Source organism: Periophthalmus magnuspinnatus, chromosome 6, assembly GCF_009829125.3.
Source record: "Periophthalmus magnuspinnatus isolate fPerMag1 chromosome 6, fPerMag1.2.pri, whole genome shotgun sequence".
Taxonomy (NCBI): domain Eukaryota; kingdom Metazoa; phylum Chordata; class Actinopteri; order Gobiiformes; family Gobiidae; genus Periophthalmus; species Periophthalmus magnuspinnatus.
The window spans coordinates 15,568,574-15,586,844 of NC_047131.1; the positions used below are offsets into that span (position 1 = coordinate 15,568,574).

At 38.1% G+C, this 18,271-nt stretch overlaps 2 protein-coding genes across 2 annotated transcripts; both read right to left on the bottom strand.

The window, feature by feature from the left end:
* Positions 1 to 267: 267 nt before the first annotated feature.
* On the bottom strand, positions 268 to 13,930 carry LOC117372265 (B-cadherin-like). Its single transcript, XM_033968042.2, has 15 exons — positions 13,737 to 13,930; positions 13,600 to 13,677; positions 13,381 to 13,530; positions 11,621 to 11,776; positions 10,474 to 10,621; positions 10,225 to 10,397; positions 9,768 to 9,896; positions 9,177 to 9,362; positions 8,852 to 9,096; positions 8,635 to 8,777; positions 7,641 to 7,865; positions 5,730 to 5,954; positions 3,304 to 3,428; positions 2,733 to 2,876; positions 268 to 603 (listed from the first exon to the last, which is right to left on the bottom strand). The coding sequence occupies exons 1-15, from the start codon at positions 13,812 to 13,814 to the stop codon at positions 355 to 357; spliced, it is 2,454 nt and encodes an 817-aa protein (XP_033823933.2). The 5' UTR covers positions 13,815 to 13,930; the 3' UTR covers positions 268 to 354.
* An 873-nt stretch (positions 13,931 to 14,803) lies between these two features.
* pdp2 (putative pyruvate dehydrogenase phosphatase isoenzyme 2) lies at positions 14,804 to 18,269 on the bottom strand. Its single transcript, XM_033968609.2, has 9 exons — positions 18,166 to 18,269; positions 17,806 to 17,932; positions 17,510 to 17,725; positions 17,292 to 17,411; positions 16,935 to 17,221; positions 16,531 to 16,636; positions 16,191 to 16,427; positions 15,809 to 16,108; positions 14,804 to 15,412 (listed from the first exon to the last, which is right to left on the bottom strand). Exons 2-9 carry the CDS (start codon positions 17,881 to 17,883, stop codon positions 15,137 to 15,139), a joined length of 1,620 nt encoding a protein of 539 aa, XP_033824500.1. The 5' UTR covers positions 17,884 to 17,932; positions 18,166 to 18,269; the 3' UTR covers positions 14,804 to 15,136.
* Between the last annotated feature and the right edge of the window lie 2 nt (positions 18,270 to 18,271).

Consider the following 18,271-nt stretch of genomic DNA (forward strand, 5'->3'; position numbering starts at 1 on the left):
ACAGAGCAATCAGCTGCATCCCGCTAATCAAATTACATCACATCAGGTTTGTCAAGTTGCTGTGTGCAGTTTTGTATTATGCTTTTGCATATTTATGGAAATTGTCGTGTGTTTTTAAAAAATAAAAAATCGATTTTGCATAATCCCCCCTATTAAAGTTTGGAAAACACATTAAATATAACTATTATAGGATGGCAATTTCATACATGAACAATACGCTTTACTGTGCCATTCTAATATGTAAAAATGAAAAAAAAGGCTAAATTTGAGTTAGTTTTTTATTCATCAGACTAAATCAAAAACACTGTATAGTCATTAAAAATGTGGATACATACATCATTTTGTACTCAAAACTCAAACCCATTCTGTTTTCCCTGGCAGAGTATCGTTATCGTCCTCCATCCCTTCTGTGTACATGTCAGCCAGCCTGCTAAAGCGCGGGCCCCAGTCCTGCAGAGCCCCAAAGTCCTGGTCCAGCTCTGAGTCTGAGGAGGAGTCCAAAGAGCTGAGAGACTCTGCCTCTGACCCCGCCCCTTCATAGTCAAACACCAGCAGGGAGTCGTACGGAGGAGCCGTGCTGTCACCGTCTGCAGCCACCAAGTTCTACAACATAAGAGGGATAGGAAACATCTACCAGTTCTTTAAATAAGTATACAGTATATAAATTATACTAAATTGATGTTTATAACATTTTTATTCACTCTAAGGTATTTGTCCAGATGCCTGAAAGTGACACCTGGAAGCCAGCTTTTTTATGTTTCTTTTGGAGTAATGGCTTCTTCCTGCAGAGTGGCCTTTCAGTGCATGTTGGTACAGTATGTGTTTCACTTTGGGTAATAACACTCTTACCAGCTTCAGCAACATCTTCACAAAGTCTTTTGGCTTTTCTTCTTGGGCTGATGTGCACATTTGAGACTAAAATACATTCATCTCGGGACTTAGATCCCGTCTCCTTCCTGAGCGCTATGATGGCTGGACATTCCCATAGTCTTTATATTTGCTTATAATTGTTTCAACAGATGAACATGGCACCTTCAGGCATCTGGAAATCGCTCCCAAGGATGAACCAGACTTGTGCAAGTCCACAGTTCTCTTCCCATTGACTTTCTCATGATGTTACACAAAGAAGCAGTGTGTTTGAGGTGTGCCCTCAAATACATCCACAGGTGTGTCTCTAATTAACTCAAATGTTGTCAATAAACCTATAAGAAGCTTCCAAGGCATATTAATCTTATTGTATGTAAACTTTGAGGCCTGCTGACCTTGACTGGGGGATGTTGGAAGGAATACTTTGAGGATCTCCCAATCCTCCCGTCATGTCTTCCGAAGAGGAAGCAGAGACTCGGGACCCGGAGGCGGACTCGTCCATCACCCTGGCTAAAGTCACCAAGGTGGTTGACAAGCTCCTCGGTGGCAAGGCTCCGGGGGTGGACAAGATCCGTCCAGAGTACCTCAAGTCTCTGGATGTTGTGGGACTGTCTTGGCTGACACGTCTCTGCAACATCGCATGGCGGTTGGGGACAGTACCACTGGACTGGCAGACCGGAGTGGTGGTCTCTCTGTATAAGAAGGGGGACCAGAGGGTGTGTTCCAATTGCAGGGGAATCACACTCCTCAGCCTTCCCGGTAAGGTCTATTCCAGGGTACTGGAGAGGAGAATCCAACCGATAGTTGAACCTCGGATTCAGGAGGAGCAGTGTGGTTTTCGTCCCGAACACTGGACCAGCTCTATACGGGTCCTCGAGGGTTCATGGGAGTTTGCCCAACCAGTCCACATGTGTTTTGTGGACCTGGAGAAGGCATTCGACCGTGTCCCTTGTGGTGTCCTTTAGGGCAGTGGTCCCCAACCACCAGGCCGTGGACCGGTACTGGTCCGTGGATCAATTGGTACCGGGCCACCGGCCGTCCAAGAAATAATTAATTATTTCCATTGTATTTATTATCTGAGTCTGAACAATCATTTATTTTGAAAAATCATTTATTTTGAAAAATGACCGGATTCTCTCGGTTACATTTCTTGAGCGCCGCCAACTTAACCCACAAATTAGCAAAAGGAGTAAAAAACAGACGTCTTTGGAAAGTTTCTTTTCGAAAGGGAAAAGGCCCAGTGAAGAGACAGAAAAAGAGCCAACTTCCAAGTAAAAGAAAGCTTTTAACAGACAATACCAGGAGTTCTACTTGAACTATGGATTTATCGTGACAGGTGATTCCCACAGACCAAGCCTGCTCTGCATAATATGCGGCGACCAGCTCTGTAATGAGGCAATGAAGCCTTCAAAACTGCTCCGCCACTTGGAGAGGCACCTCTACCTGCAGCAGGCACTGGGGCGGTGTGAAGCGGCTGTGATGAGAGTCAGCTCCTTCAAATCCGAGGCCATGGTTCTCAATCGGAAAAAAGTGGTTTGCCCTCTCTGGGTGGGTGGAGAGCCTTTGCCTCAAGTGGAGGAGTTCAAGTATCTCGGGGTCTTGTTCACGAGTGAGGGAAGGATGGAGTGTGAGATTGACAGGTGGATCGGTGCAGCTAAGACTTCATTTCAAAGCATGTCACTTCCAATTGTTATCAGCAGAGGTTCATCTAATCCAAGTGTTCTCTGTTAAACTAAAAAATAGGTGCTGAAACAGGAGATTGGGAAACATGCTTTGGAAAAAAGGTGAAGTATCAATGTAATCTTCAGGAGTATATAGAAAAGACATAAAAACATATTAAGTGCCTTTTAAAAACAATGATTTACCTCTGTGAGAAAATGCCCTATGTCTTCATTGGGTTGAGGATGGTGTCTGTAGCTTGGACGAGTTTGATTAACAGGGACCACATCAGAGCATAAGACCTCATGGCGCTCATTCAGACCTCTATGAAGCAGACTAGGATCAAAGTCCTATACAAAAAAATATATTTTGGTCAGTACCTTACACCAGTGTTTTCAGCTTGTATTTTGTCCTGAGAAATGTCTTCAGTTAGATAAGGTTTATTTTGCCAATTGTAGCTTGATCACTGTTGAAACTAGTATAAAACTAATCTTACTTCTAGTTCATGCTGACATATCATTGAGCAAGATACTTCCCCCTTGCTGCTATTATTGTATTAATGTATGAATAGATACATAAATGTGTGTTGTAGAATCTATTTTTAGCAACAGAAGTTAATAAGTTTGATACCAGACATTATTATTTCTGATGATGCCTGTTGCTCGAAAGACTGAGTCAGACTGAGAAAAGAAAGACTGAGACTGAGTCACTATTGATGCAAACCATTCAAACTAGCTCTCAAAAGCTCACTTGAACCTTAAAGCTAAATGTACTTACCCGGTCTTCCTCTCCTCCACCCTCCTCGTCATAGCAGAAAATGTTGTCTCTGGATGGATCTTTAAGAAGAGCCACATGGTCCATGTGCTTTTTTCTTCTTCTCAGGATCAACAGCAACAGCAGTACTGCAAATGACAGTACAATGAAACTCCCCCCCTCCCCTTCTCCAGAGTGACACAAATAAATACTGAAAATTGTTTCTTATCCTTATAAATCATTGGCAAGGTTAAAAGACAATTCAGATTTTAAAAACATCTTCAACAAGACAGGTTTGACTATTTTTTTTCATTGTTAATTGAATCAACAGCACTGTACAATTCTTGCTTCTGATTTTGAAGTGCTTCATTATTAGGGTCTAAGCGTGAATGAGGAAATTAGCAAAAATCAAACAATAACGTACAAAAAAAAAATTGATTTCAGTGAGCTCTAATTTTGAGTGAAGACCCTGAGAAAAAATATTGAAAGACATCTTGGTAGCGCCACCTCAAAAATCAATTTACATTGCTCCAATGGAGCCTAGTCTGAAAAAAATTGAATGCAGACAAATGAAATGTGGCACCCTTTTCAGATAAAAAAAATAAATAAATAAATAAAAAGCCAATCATTATGGACACATAAAACTAAGCAGGTACATAGAGCATCTCGAGATAGACAAAAAAGTATATTATGGGCCTGCCACAAATTTGCCATAGGGTTTTTATCTGATAGACTCCAAACTGAGGCAGCATCATCAGGACATATCTGGGATCAGAAGTTGTTAAAATAATTTACATAAGTCTCAGGGTGTGGTCATACCAGTGTGGCCATTTTAAAAGCCTTAACATACCTGTAACTCTTGCAAACATGGTTGGAAACATAATTGTAATGTAGCTAGTCCATTACATGGGCCTATCTTTGAGGCTAGCAGAAAGAAAGGACAATATACACAAAAGTTTAAAATGTTTTATTGATAAATGTTGTGTCAGCTAATTGACTGTAATTGAATTGTTGCAAATTTTAACTTACCCATGTTGTCTGCCTTAGGTGTTTTGGCCAAATGAGTCCCTGGGGAGCCGAAGCACCTTAAGAAGGTTCCGGGGCAGACAACTGGGTGCTAACAAGGAGGGGTGTCCTATATTTTAGCTTTTTGGGTGTCTAATTAGTGTTAACTGTTAAAATAAAGTAAAGTAAACATAGATCTCTATTTTATCAAACAATTTAATTGAATACATTTGTACACTGTTTGGAAAGAGCTAATTTTTAACAATATCATTGGATTTGGGAAAACTTACCTGTAATACAGAGTGGGCTCAGCCAATTAGGGAGGTGCTCTATAAAAGCAGCAAACCTCAGTTGGCCAAGAGATGGTGGTGTGTGTACAGGAGGTACTGCCATGCTGATTCTTTTTTTTTTTTAAATTGTAAATATTTTTGGTGTTTAAATAAACGTACTTGGGTCTGCACTGGACAAATGGTCTCAGCTCTGCTCTGTTCCTCATTGAACTGCTAAGGTTGCTATCAATGTAACGTTTGTGTATTTTTATGACTTTGACATAATGATATTCTATGTATTTAAAATTCTATCTTTAAAAATAGCTCTCCAAAGCCCATTTACAGAGTAATGAAATATGATACATACACCCTACATATCTGGGATATGTCCTGATGTTGCTAAAGTTGCTAAAAGATCTGTTTGTTTATCCAAGTTTGAGGGTGTGGTCATAACACAGCAATGATTTGAAAGTATAAAAATTGTAACTTTTGCAGCACCCCCTGCAAAGTTAAAATGGAAACATTCCTTTTGAATTTTTTGTTATTCCTTAGACCCAGAAAATATGAATGTCAAAGGTATGTGCTGCTGTCTAGTATATTGTTAAAGAAACAGCATCCTTTTTTTTTTTTTAAACATACAACAATCACAACTGTGATGCCACTGCCTTAACCTGCAGCTAGAGACCATATGTCCTGTGATAACTCTGAACCTCCTGAATTCACTCACTGAGCTGCAGAGGCTGCACTAGCACTGATTCATGATTAGATGCAAATGCTGGGGTTTAGGTAGTGACGATTCAGATCAGAAAGAGTCATTTTAGATTTAAAACAGCTGGATTTCAGCATTGAAACTGGCTACCCAAGGGAGAGACTCATGTGAGACTCATTCTGCTTTCTGATTGGACAATTGTCTTGAGATACAAAACACTAAATTATAACAAACAACTTGGCCAGTATGTCCAAATGTCAAACATTTTTTGGTTAGAATAAATCAGCATTACAGTTATTATCAGTAAAAGCTATATTTGATTTGAACGTGTTTACCGCGCATCAGGGAACACAGTTAAGTCATGTTTATAAGTGTCAAATTATTTATTTTACAACTTACAGTTCCTTTAAGTTGTAAAATAAAATAAAAACTTGTATAATAAAAAAAAAAAAATCACATTTACTTACAAAGGAGTCCAAAAACGGCTCCCAGGACTAAAGAGAGGTAGAGGAGGCGTTGAGGCAGAGGGTCTGAGTGGGGCATGATGCAGGAGGTCATGACCCCTTCACACTGGCACACCTCCACATCCAGGGAGCTGTCCTGATACAGTAACCCAGCATCATAGACCCTCAGAAGGATTGAAAACCACCCCACAGCCATCCGACGCTTGGGGCTCAGAAACACTGCATTACCTAGAATAGAGATATAAGTTATTTGTGTAATTTTATGAACAATTCATTCAAATTTGTAATGTTTTATTTTTACATTATATGGAACTATAAGATATTTTGTATGTGTAGAGTGGGAAAAACGGGGGAACTACATAGATTAGAGGAGTACATTGGCTAGTTTAATCCTAAAAAAAAAAAAAAAACTGTTTAAGGCACGTTTTAATGTTTTCCTGTTGACCATGAGATATGGCCTGTCCATATACTGTATATATAGAGTGAGAAAAACTTGTGTGTTATGTGTTCTCTATCTGCAGGTTAAGGCAGTTGTATGACAGGTTCAGTTGTGATCGTAATACCTTAAATCTGCACCTGGTGCAAACATTTGAGCTCTTTAAATTGATGCATTTGGCTTGCGTAGGCATAAAAAAGACAAAAAATGTGTATATATTTTTTCACTGGCGAAAAAACCATTGTAAGCCAGTGAGTGTTAATTTAATTTCAATGTCCTTAAATGTGGCATGTCAAATCTGAGCTCAGCTGGTCATAAAACCTAGGACTAGTTTTTAAAAATAAAATAGCAATTGAAGTGGCTTTGGAATTTGAATCCAATATGGCCGACTTCCTGCCTGTCATAGGGCAGTGCTCCAATTCTATTTTTTTCTTGTCTCCTCATGCTCTACCACTGCTCTGAATTTTGTTGACCTGCGGCAAAACTGCCACGTTTGCCATTGGCTCGGGTTGGGCATTGTTGCAATGCCCATTTTATCAAATTTTTTACTGGGCCGATCGATTCCATAGACTTTTTGTTGATGTTTATGGGGTCAAAAATCCAATAACTTTGTCAGAAAAATAAGAAGAAGCAGCCCACGAAAAAACAATGCCCTTCGCCGGTTACTTCGTAAATCATTCAAGCCAATAATAAAGAATAATATTCCGGTGCGAAAACAGTGTGCTTGTTTTTAAAATATAATAAATAATACATTTTCGGGAAGCACTTAGGCATTCCTACGTCATGGTGAGAGTCCCTGGTCACGTGCTTTCAGTGAACATGAGCCACTGCCCTATGGTTAAAGATCATTGTAGAACACATGCAAACGAAACTAATAGCACTTGGGCTTAGTAATGTTCTGATGCTAAAGCAATGCTCCCATTTTTTAATATAATAAAGTATACATTTTCGGAAAGTATTAGTGAATTCTAATGTTATGGTGACAGTCCATGGCCACTGACGGGCACAGAGTTCACAGAGCTCCACCACTTTTTGGCTCTTTACGATAATAATGTTCACTTTTTGCATTATATTTTATATGCACGCGATTTGGGGAACACTTTAGTGAGTGTTTGGAGTACCGTACTTGTGTGTACTGTGTGTACTTACAAGGCTGTGCTTTGCGTGGCTTTACAACACTAGTAGGCCCTTCACCAGCTTCTGGCGCTTGGGCCTAGTAATATTTCAATGTGAAAACAGTTTCTATTTTTTAACATAATAAACTGTACATTTTTGAAAACCACTAGCACATTCCTACATCATGGTGAGGGTTAGTTCTGGTCTAAATACTTTGTGTGAATATATAAATCAGACATTGACATTTTAATGCAGTCAGTACTAAAAAGGCTTTAGGCTCAGGCTTTTCATGGTAAATAAGCAGCATTTCTATCTACATTGTACATTGAATATTGGGAGAATTAATTGATCCAGGGTTGTACCTGATGCATTGACCTTGATGTTCCAGCTCTTGCTGTGCTCTCCTTGCAGCTCCACAGTGAAAGGTGCTGCATTCTCTGGGCTGTCTGAGTCCACTATGTCCAGCTGAACGGGGACAGGATCCACATTGCACACACTGACCCTCCTCTGCTGAATCACTGGAGCATTGTCATTTACATCCACTAGAGTCACTATTAGAGTGCCTGTGCCTGTGGCCGGAGCTGTATCTAAAAACAAGAGTCAAGTTACACGTAAAATATACAGTGTACCAAAGGTTCTTAACATTTTCATCCTCCTGAGGCCTAATAACATATTAAATGTATTGTATATATGTATATGTAATATATGTATATATTGATTAAATCACTCTCATGGAGGTCCTCTCCGCCCGACCATTAGGCCCAGCCCTATGGTTAATGATCACTGTAGAACACAACTTATTTTGAATATTCCAAAATATGAATGAATATATACTATACTGTAATAGTAAGCTTCTCGATGTGTATATTGTGTTATTGTTTGTTTCTTTGTGATTCCCCAAATGTGGGAATTAATTTTATGTTTAATTACTATTACTAACTTTACTAATTTGGCTAAATTTTACAGATAAATCCAAACAGCTATTGAGTGCTCTATATTGGTGGGTGTCAGATGACAGCTCAACATTCCATAGGCCGAAAATATGTAATGGAGATGGGAGAAGGTAAAACTACTATTGTAGATATGCAGATTTTTGTTGTGATAGAACAAGTTCAAGGTCCTAGTCACTAATAAAAATAATCCGGTTCAACATTTGTGGATTTCTTTTTAAAATATTTCTGGCTCTTACCCCTCAATTGGGAGTATGACACTATCTCATACTAGAATACAAAAAACCTCTGTGAAAATTTTTATCTATATGTAAAAGAATTACAGTGTTGGAAATCATGAATTTTAAAAAAACAAAATGTTTTGAATGAATGTAATCCATTATTTCAAATTTAATAGCTAAAATACCATTGTCATAGGCCAGAACAGGGACAGTGTACATGTTGTCCCGTACAAAATGTGATTCTCGGTCCAGGTCACTTCTCACACTCACTCTCCCGGTGTCTTGGTCAAGGTTGAACCACCCAGCAGCATCTGCGTTCAACTTAAATCTATCACATAAAACAAACAAAATATGTTACTAAAACTCAAAATTTCTTGTTTTTGCACAATGTAAAAAACATACCGTATTTTTGTTGTTCTTGCCGTGTCTGGATCTACGGCTCTGAGGTAAGTCACAGAACTTCCAATCGGAGCATCTTCAGAAAGGGCCACTTGTATTCTGGACGGAGAGAACATGGGCGGCTCATTCTTGTCTTCTACTGTAACTGTGATTGTAGCAGTGGAGGTAGAAACTGGTCTAGTAAAAGGTGCTTCATTTGTTACAATGATCAGCAAAGTGAAGACAGAAGTGCTCTCAAAATCCAACTTCTAACAATAAGAAAAAAAAAAACAATATTTAGGGGAGGAATAAGGAATGAAAAGCTAAACTGTAATAGAGCTGATCAAACCTTGGCTGTAGAAAGGATCCCCTCCATTTTGTCCGGGCTTGTGCTGATTTTGAAGTGCGCTCCTTCATTTCCTTTGATTATAGAATACTTTGTGTTGGTGTTGGCAGATCCCAACTCATCTTCATCAGTGACTTTCAACCTAATAACTTCAGCTCCAGCCTCATTCTCAGGAACCGACGCAGAGGCCTGAAATAAAGTAAAACCAACTTAACCTATTTAAGTAAACAATATTAAATATTAGGGCTGAGTAATTCTGAAAAATACAATATTTATATATTAAATATATAGTATTGCGACCGGTATTATCAGGTGATATATATTCTATATAAATTTATACATTTTAAAATTATGATTCAGTTCACCAAATATTATTTAAAAATGAAGACAGTGTGTCTGACAATTTCATAGACAATAAGACCTGATGACAATGGGAAAAAAGTCAATATTTACACTAAATAATTGCAGCTCTTGTCAATTTTTGCCAATGTTAATGACTGAAGTTCTGAATTCTATTAAATTTTGATGTAATGATGTTGATGTAATCTCTAGATGGTGCCAGAGGCTTCATTCTGCATTTGAACAGAAACCTACCGATTTGATGAGGAATTGTGGGGCATTGTCGTTGCTGTCAGTGATGGTTATAGTGACTGTACATGTAGCAGAAAGTCCTTCACCATTCATGTCCGCAGCGTGAATGACCAGGTAATACTCCGAATGGGTCTGATGTAGAAAAGTTTGGTTAAACAACATAGTGATAAAAAATATCTAATATTTTTTACAGGTTGCTTTCTTAACAGGTTACATGGATATGCAAATGGTTTGACCTGGTATATGGTTACTATAATATATTACTGGACCTATCCACATGAACTGTCCCAAAGGCTCAATGACTTTTCATCAGTACAACATAAGAAATTATGAAAAACATACATTTTCACTATGGTGTCATATTTTTCACCCACATTGTGATACAAATCAAAACATCTCCTGGAAAAACATTGGACCATGCCCTCTGATACTCATAACATAATTTTGCTGAGACATGTACCTCTCTGTCCAGTCCTCCTCCAGTCAAACTAATCACTCCACTCAATGGGTTTATGGCAAAGATATAGTCAGATGGTACTTCTGGTGATTGGGACAATATTCGATACTTGATCATGGCGTGGTCTGTTTCTGGATCATCTCTGTCAGTAGCCATTACCCGCATGACAGAATCCCCTTTAAACAACACAAAAGTCTGGATAATGTATATTTAAAAACCACAAAGATGATCTGTGTTTAGCCCTGGTCTCACCAGCCCTGGCACTTTCACTGATTTGGCCATAGAAGGAGCTCGGGGTGAATTCTGGGCGGTTGTCATTCATGTCAACAATGTGGATGATCAGCTCCATGGGCTCCTCTGCTTTGTTGCCATCATGAGCATGAATGGCATGAACCCAGAGCTGCGAAAACATGGACAAGAAACATGCAAGAAAATTACATTAAAAAATATTAAAAACTATTTTACTGTTTGTTTCTGTTGTTCATAATTAAATTTTAACATCAACAGACAAACACATATTTTTCTGTTTTTTGATTACACTTTTCATTTATATCCTATCTTGCCTTTTGTGAAAATGCTTATCTGCTATTGGCAACACTCATAACTGATGCATATTTTTATGTCCTAGTAACATTTAGTAAACAACATTACTAACAACATTACTAACATACTTACATTTAGTAATGTTACTAGCCCTGCTAGCTCTGCTCTAAATCAATAAAAACAGAATTCATTTGGAGAAAAAGTAAAATAACTTCATCTGATTAGATTAGTGGTTGATTAGATTGAGAACAGATCTGGAATTTAAAAATATTTATCTTCCATATTTCTGACTCTATTCTATTTCTCTTCTTGTACTGTGCAATATAACACCAAAATTTCCCAAATGTGGGACAAACTTTCTCTTATAAGGTAACTGAAAGTCAAATATTCTACACTTAAGTAATTAATGATGTAAAAATATAAAATAATCAGTTCAAAGTCAGAGTCAAAGTCTGATCCTGCCTTCTTCAAACAATAACTACATACTGTATAGCAGCATCCTACTACCAATAAAATCACATCAGTATAATTAAATTAGAGCTGGATGATAACTAATTAATTCAATAATACATTTTTCCCCCTCACATTGATCAACCCTGATTTTTATTCAATTTATTGATTTAGTCTTTTCAAAAAAATAAAATATTGATAAGTAAATAAGGAACATAAACATAAATAATACAAACTTATCTATTCCTTTTAACATAAACAGTAGTCGACTTTCTTCCTCCAAAGTCTGAACTTTGCTTCAAACCACAGGCTTTTACTGACAGAGGATTGGCTGTGGACCTCTTGATTCAAAAACCCTGATTAAACCCCAGCCCTAAATTAAATAATAAACCCTTTTTGAGCTTACTTTATATTTGTCTCTTTGCTCTCTGTCCAGCAGCTGGGTGACCTGCAGCACCCCTGACCTGCGGTCTATAGTGAAGAGACCCACTGGAGGTTCATCTGCCCCGGGGCCTGTGATCCTGTAGTTTATCTCCACGTTGGAATCCTTACTTGTCTTTATCTAAGAACAATAGCATGCATTTATTATCATATTTATGCTTAGACACATAGGTATCTCACACCTGTATGTCAGTGGTTTTCAAACTGTGGTACGTTTGCACAACACATGATGTGAAAATTGTATGACAACATGCCAGATATTGTGACTTAGTATTGTGTTGTCACGATACTAAAATTTCAAACTCCATTTCGATATTAAGAAATAGACTCAATACTTGATACACATATAATAGAATGTAATTTTCAACAATAAATCATAGCGCTTGCTTTAATATTACCAAGTGGCCTCATACCTGTGTAATCTCTCAATCGTCCACGTAGCTCAAGATCATTCTAAAGCTGTTCAGGAAAGGTTCATCACTGCCCTATGAATGTGACTTTTTTAGCATCAATACCAACTCAAACAGGTGTCTAGTTTTGGTATCAACTGTACAGTATCTGATTTTCTATATTTTTGATGACCCTAGATTGAAATATTGCTTCTTTTTTTTTTTAAATAAATGCAATAATAAATGAATAAATAAAGCTATTTACTCCACTTAAACACAAAGTTTTTTCAAACAATATTCCCACCTCATGCATATTAACATTCATTTAATAATATAATCGCTAACCAATATAAATTAAAAGCTGTCTATATTTTCCCTGAATTCAAATCCAAATATATTTTATAAAATACAATGTCCACAAATACTAACAACATGACCACTTTAAATTTTCATACACTCATAATTATAAAACATCTTCAGTTCTGAAGAAACAGCTTAGATGAGCAAATCATCTCCCTCCTACAAAGTTTTGTCCAGTTGACAGATTTTATTTTTCTTTTGCTAAGAATGAGACCTGGACAACCGAGGGATTACACACTAATTATAAAACATACATTTAATACTCCATAGCCCCCTCCTCCACCATTATTTTGCTACCTTTTTCTTTCATTCTCAAAAACAGACGGTCTTCACAAACTGTTGACAGTGACACAGCAACATGGAAGTACAAAATGTCCAAATGTAAACATTAAACTTCCCCAGTGTATTAACAGAAACAGATCACACACTATTCACTGGATACAGCTTTCAGTTATATGTGACATTTTGAGGACTTTTATATTTTCAAAAGATATCCTAACCTAGAGTCTTAATGTTTTTTTCATCATTCTAAAACCCCTGGATAGCAGAAGTAATATTCCATACCCTCCAAGCAACATATTCATGGGTTTTCTGATTTGAAGGGTTTTGTGAGGACTTTTCCCCATTATATTTTACACTTTTCTCTACTGGTTACACTGTACACTGTAAAAATATGTTGAACCTAATCATTTCTGTTTGTGAACTCACTGTATTAGAGCCCAAATCTGCTTTTTAACAATATTAACTTTAACTGCCCCCATCTGTATTAAATAATGTTGGACCATAGATTGTTGTGATGTCATCTGAAACCGAGCCATTTGTTTTTTATTTACACTTGGAACAGTACATGACACAAGTTTGTGAAGATTATCTTTGAAAATGCCATTTGAAAAATACTTTTGGTTTAACTATTGTCTCTTAATTGGAAACAGATATTTATACATGCATATACTATACTACAAAAATGGCCACTTACTTTGACTATGTACTTAGGAAATGGCCCTCTGTCATTTTCAGGTAGGTTCAGTGGAGGAATCACCCAATCCCTTTTAACTCTCTTCAAGTGGCCAGACATATGAGCAAAATGATCTGTACCAAGGTTCTCCAGGCTTGTATTAGGAATTATCTGTTTCAAATAAATGAGAAAAATATATAATCTTACATCGCTAATAAATATGTAGTGTATACGACTTACATTATGACTGTTGCTATGTAACTTTAAATGTGAGGACACTGGTGGCTGGATCTGCATCTCTGGTAGGGCAGCAAGCCACTGTAAAAACAATGCAAATTTTTAGACAATGCGATAAAAAGTTTCCCAAATTAACTTACCCAGATTTGATGAAGGAAAACAAAGACTCCAAATGCCATATTCCAGATACTCTTCACAGCTAAACTAAGAGCAATCATAGTAACATTTTCAACTTTCCATGTGTAGCTTTAAGTAGTAAGAGAGATCAGAGCTTGAGCACAAAGGCTTAAACAATTGAAAAAAAGAAGCTGTTAGATGTTATCAGTGGGCAAACAGCCAAACTAAAGGTGGCCTCTTGATTTCACTCACAACACTCAGGTTTGTTGATGTGGGTCCATCTTACACGCCCACTTTTCAACCCATCGTACTCATCAAATATATGTAACAAAATACACTGTTTTTAGCAATAACTATGGAATTTGTATAAATATAGACTTTCAGTTTTAACCATCCTGTCATAGTTTACGTGGATATTTTAGTTGGAGTAGTTTGTGGAATTTGTTTACTAAATATTTGAAGATGGTTTGACTGAGCGCCTGAGAATCATTTATTTTGACAACAGTTCTTCACACAGCTCTCACAGTCCACTTAAAATGGGTCAACATCCATGAACACATTGGCAATCTGTTCTGATTGTGTTCATATTTAAAAAGTGGGCCACGTTTTTGAGTATAACATTTTCCATTACAACGCCTTTACAAAATTATATTCTATTACATCAGTGAAAATGCTCTTATAAACCCCTCAATACATCACTTATATATAGTTTAAAGCCCCATATTACACAGAATTGCTTCTTGTGAGCTTTTAAGCCACGAAGTTAAAATGCTGTTAATTCATCAAAAACATACTAGTTCAGTAGAGATTAGCAACTCCAACGCTGAAATTTTCCAACCGATACTAGCGAAGGTGTATGGAGTTTAAAAACACAGTGGAGCACTTCCTGTATTACATGACATGACATTACATCACAAAGTGAAACAGTGTTTTCCATTTGAGAGAAGAACCCAGCCTAAATATGCAGAGTTTGTGTATTAATCTGTACACAGTTGTGTACAAATCTCTGGCTATTATAACAAAGATTTTAAAAAATAACATAATATAGGCCATTTAATAATTTATTATTCAGCCAAGAACCCCAAAGTTTGGCCATATACCAAAAATAATCTGATTTATTTTCAATAAAACAGTCATCTCACAAACAACAGATTGTTACATACTAAAATATTAGTTTTTTACATAAATACAGGGCAAACATACAACAGGACAAACTACGCTAAGACAAAACGCAAGTTTCTTTCTTCGTGATTGTCAAAATGTCTGGTAAATCCAAATGTGTAACTTTTCAGGCACTTTTTGTAAACGTAACATGCATTAAACAAGGGATTCGAACTATAGACTATATGCTTTCTGAAAATAGATATACAGATAACGACTCTGAATTTTCAAGTCCCTTGATGTTCCTACCTCCTAACCTACTTTAGCTATGATGAGGTCTGGCCAGGTCAGAGTTGAGATATACTACTGTAATAGTAATGTCATCTCGGTACATGCGGGCGAGGTCTTCGGGCAGGGAGAGCATAGACGCTAGTTTCTCCTGGCACAGCTCTCCATAGTCTCCTTTACCCAAGGCCTGTCTGATGAGGTGTGTGGCCACGTTTGTGTCCAGAGCTGGGGATGCTCGAGCGCGCCTCTTCAGTAAGAGCTCATGTAATTTACCCAACTTCAACTGTCTCTCCGTCTGAGTAACTGGGGCCTGAGGACAGATAGTTTTGTTTGAATAGATATTAAATATCAAAACTCAATCTCTGAAAATTACCGCAATGGATATTCTCACTTGCAAATGTGCTTTATGTGATAATGCACAATTTGTAACATTGTACATTTAGGTAGCCATAGAACTTCCTAAATATCCAAAATCCTAAATAGTAGTTTTATTTTGAACAAAGAATTCATCTTTCAACTTTGTTTAGATAGGGAGAATATAAACAGATTCAGCTTGAATATCATGCTCAATGACTAAATAGCTGTATAAGAAGTTGGTCACACACTAAATGATTTGATCAGCTGGGCTTCTGCAACTCTTACCTCTCTGAGGTAAAATAATTTAGCAGAACAATATACAGCATTCTGTCGTCTTTCGAAAACCAACCTGCCGGTGAATCCCACTGAGATGTTCCCCAACTAGGCGAACAGCCTCTTCACTGGACAGTTCATCCCATAGTCCGTCTGTGGCCAGAATGAGGAAGCGGTCCTGAGGCCGCAGCTTGTGATAGGTTATCTCAGGAGACACGTCCAGATAGGGCGGGCTCAGGTAGTTTGGAGGGACATAGTTGTACAGGTTCAGAGAGTCCAGGTCCACAGTGGACTCCAGGCTAGAAATGATGCTCTGCTGTAACTCAAGACTCCATTTAAACCTCACATCACCGAAGGCCCGCAATGGCATCAAAATCTAATAACGCAATAGAATATATTGTAAAACATAAGGCTGTTTGAGGAATCTATATTATATAAGGTACTATTTGGTAACTCACCCCAAGTAGTCGGTCATCCATTACCACTGTATCTCTCTCCGACTGTGGGTGTTGGGCTCTTATCCGCGCCACCTCTGAAGGATTCTGGGAGTTGTGGTCCCAGGAAAGAGGCTGAGCACTCCATGAACCATCTTCTTCTTGAACTCCTAACACAGCCCTGCAGTCCCCTGAATTGGCCACGTGGATAGCATCTGGGCAAACATGAGCCACACATGCTGTGCAGCCAGCAAATGCAACCTGGACAGAACAGAAGAAAACAAAATTGCATTTTTATCTGTGTGAGTGCACGTTCATTAATTAGTCCACATGGTATAGTAAATTGATATCCAACATTTTCTACCTGAATGGCTGTGCTTTTCATCAAACTGTTTGAAAGAGGAACCTGGGCCTCCAAAGAAATGTCAGTATCAAGTCTTCTGAAGGCCCGATCCAAGGCATCAGGAGGGCTAAAAAAAAAATAGTACCAAACAACAAGTTTAGGCTGTTTAAAAATTGCCTTGGTAATTGTGGTAGATTTACAGAAATGTTGATTACACAGTCCCTTAATAAATAAACTGAATAAATAAAATACATTTTAACTGACAGTAAATGTGCATCAGCAAATACAATGAAATTCAGGATTGTCAATATTTTGTAATAAAAGGCTAAGCAGAGTGTGCTGAGCAGCCCCAGTTTCTATGCCGACCTTCCAAGCAACAAGCAAAAAAGATTTAAGTAAACAATTTTTCATACTTTCAGACTTACCTCAAGCCTTTACTATGTTCTTCACTGTCTAGAAGCTCTTGCCAGAAAACACGCAGGTGTTCAATGTAGAGTGACGCTGACTCTCTGTAGTTATAATCCGAGTGATGTTTATACCACTGTAGTATGGGAGGAACAGCTCTGCCCTGTTCCATGCAGCGCTCCAACTCCTCCAGGTTCTGTTTTGGCATCATTGCGACAGCAATGTAGTACAGCAATCTCTCACTGACCGCCTGAGCACATGCCCAGCCCCCGTGGCCATCGAACACTCCAAAAAGCATCCCCTTTGACTAAGAAAAAAAGAACAATTACATGTCTCGTAAGTGGCTGGAATACCCAAATAGATAATTCAGCAAGTACCTGTAGACATGTGGCAGCACTGCGGCGATCCTCATTAGGAGTATTGGCAGCTACCTGGTTGCTCTCAAACTTCCTCACAGAGCTGAGACCCCTGCCATCAAACTCTGGCACACTTACACTCTGAAACAGGCCAGAGAAAAGCAAACATTAGATTTATGTTTCATTTTATGTTTATTTCTTACATATTTTAAAGTATTCATTCACAACCTGTCCCTTACCTGCTCATTTGATCTGAGGAGGCTGTTGATTTGCACCTGGCTGAGTTGAAACTCCAAATCCTGACGGGTTGAAAAGCTGCGTGCTCTCGGAGTTGTAATTTGGTATTTTTCACTAGTGCAGCTCGTCTGGTCAGTTCCGTTAATCCATGATGAAAAGTAACAGTGCTGATTGTGTTTAGTCGTGTGCTTGGATAAAAATGCTGCAAGCTGGAAACACTAAAACACAAAACATCGTTGAAACGAATTAGTACCTATACATAAAGGTTCAGTTATGTGAGGATAGTGGGCCCGCATACCTGAGATGAGGCAGTTGCAGAGGAGATCCGTGAGCAGTAAGCTCTCTGAAGGATGCTGGCGCACACACGCCCAGACATCTCCGAAAAGATGCACTTGATAAGGCGGTGGATTATAGCTTGATTATTACTGTAACATAGAAACAAACATATCACCGCATAACTCTTAAGTCTATCGTTCTAAATATGCGAGAAACAACACAGCTGATCAGCAGTAGTGCCAGCAGCACTGGAGTTGGTTATATAATGCTAATGAGTGCTAGCCAGTTAGCTTTGCAAAGTTTAGAATTCACTCTACAGTTTTCAGTATAGATATGTTTGCGCTACATCGGTATGTGTAAAATAGCGTAACGGGTCAAATACCTTAGAAAACGTATAAATTGTGAATGCAATGCACACAAATATTTGAAGATGTTCACTGAAACAAGCCAGCTGCAGCTGCGACGTCGCAGCGTACGTTTTACGTGCT

Bases quoted from the DNA above. Each gene is read 5' to 3' on its own strand.
- LOC117372265 (XM_033968042.2), bottom strand. From the start codon at position 13,814: ATGATTGCTCTTAGTTTAGCTGTGAAGAGTATCTGGAATATGGCATTT. The intron at 13,531-13,599 runs GTAAGTCGTATA...TATTTGAAACAG, and splicing joins TACATAGCAACAGTCATAAT to ATAATTCCTAATACAAGCCT. The intron at 10,398-10,473 runs GTGAGACCAGGG...TGTTGTTTAAAG, and splicing joins CAGTGAAAGTGCCAGGGCTG to GGGATTCTGTCATGCGGGTA.
- pdp2 (XM_033968609.2), bottom strand. From the start codon at position 17,883: ATGTCTGGGCGTGTGTGCGCCAGCATCCTTCAGAGAGCTTACTGCTCA. The intron at 17,726-17,805 runs GTATGCGGGCCC...TTTGTGTTTTAG, and splicing joins CTGCAACTGCCTCATCTCAG to TGTTTCCAGCTTGCAGCATT. The intron at 17,222-17,291 runs GTACTTGCTGAA...TTTTTTTCTTAG, and splicing joins GTGCTGCCACATGTCTACAG to TCAAAGGGGATGCTTTTTGG.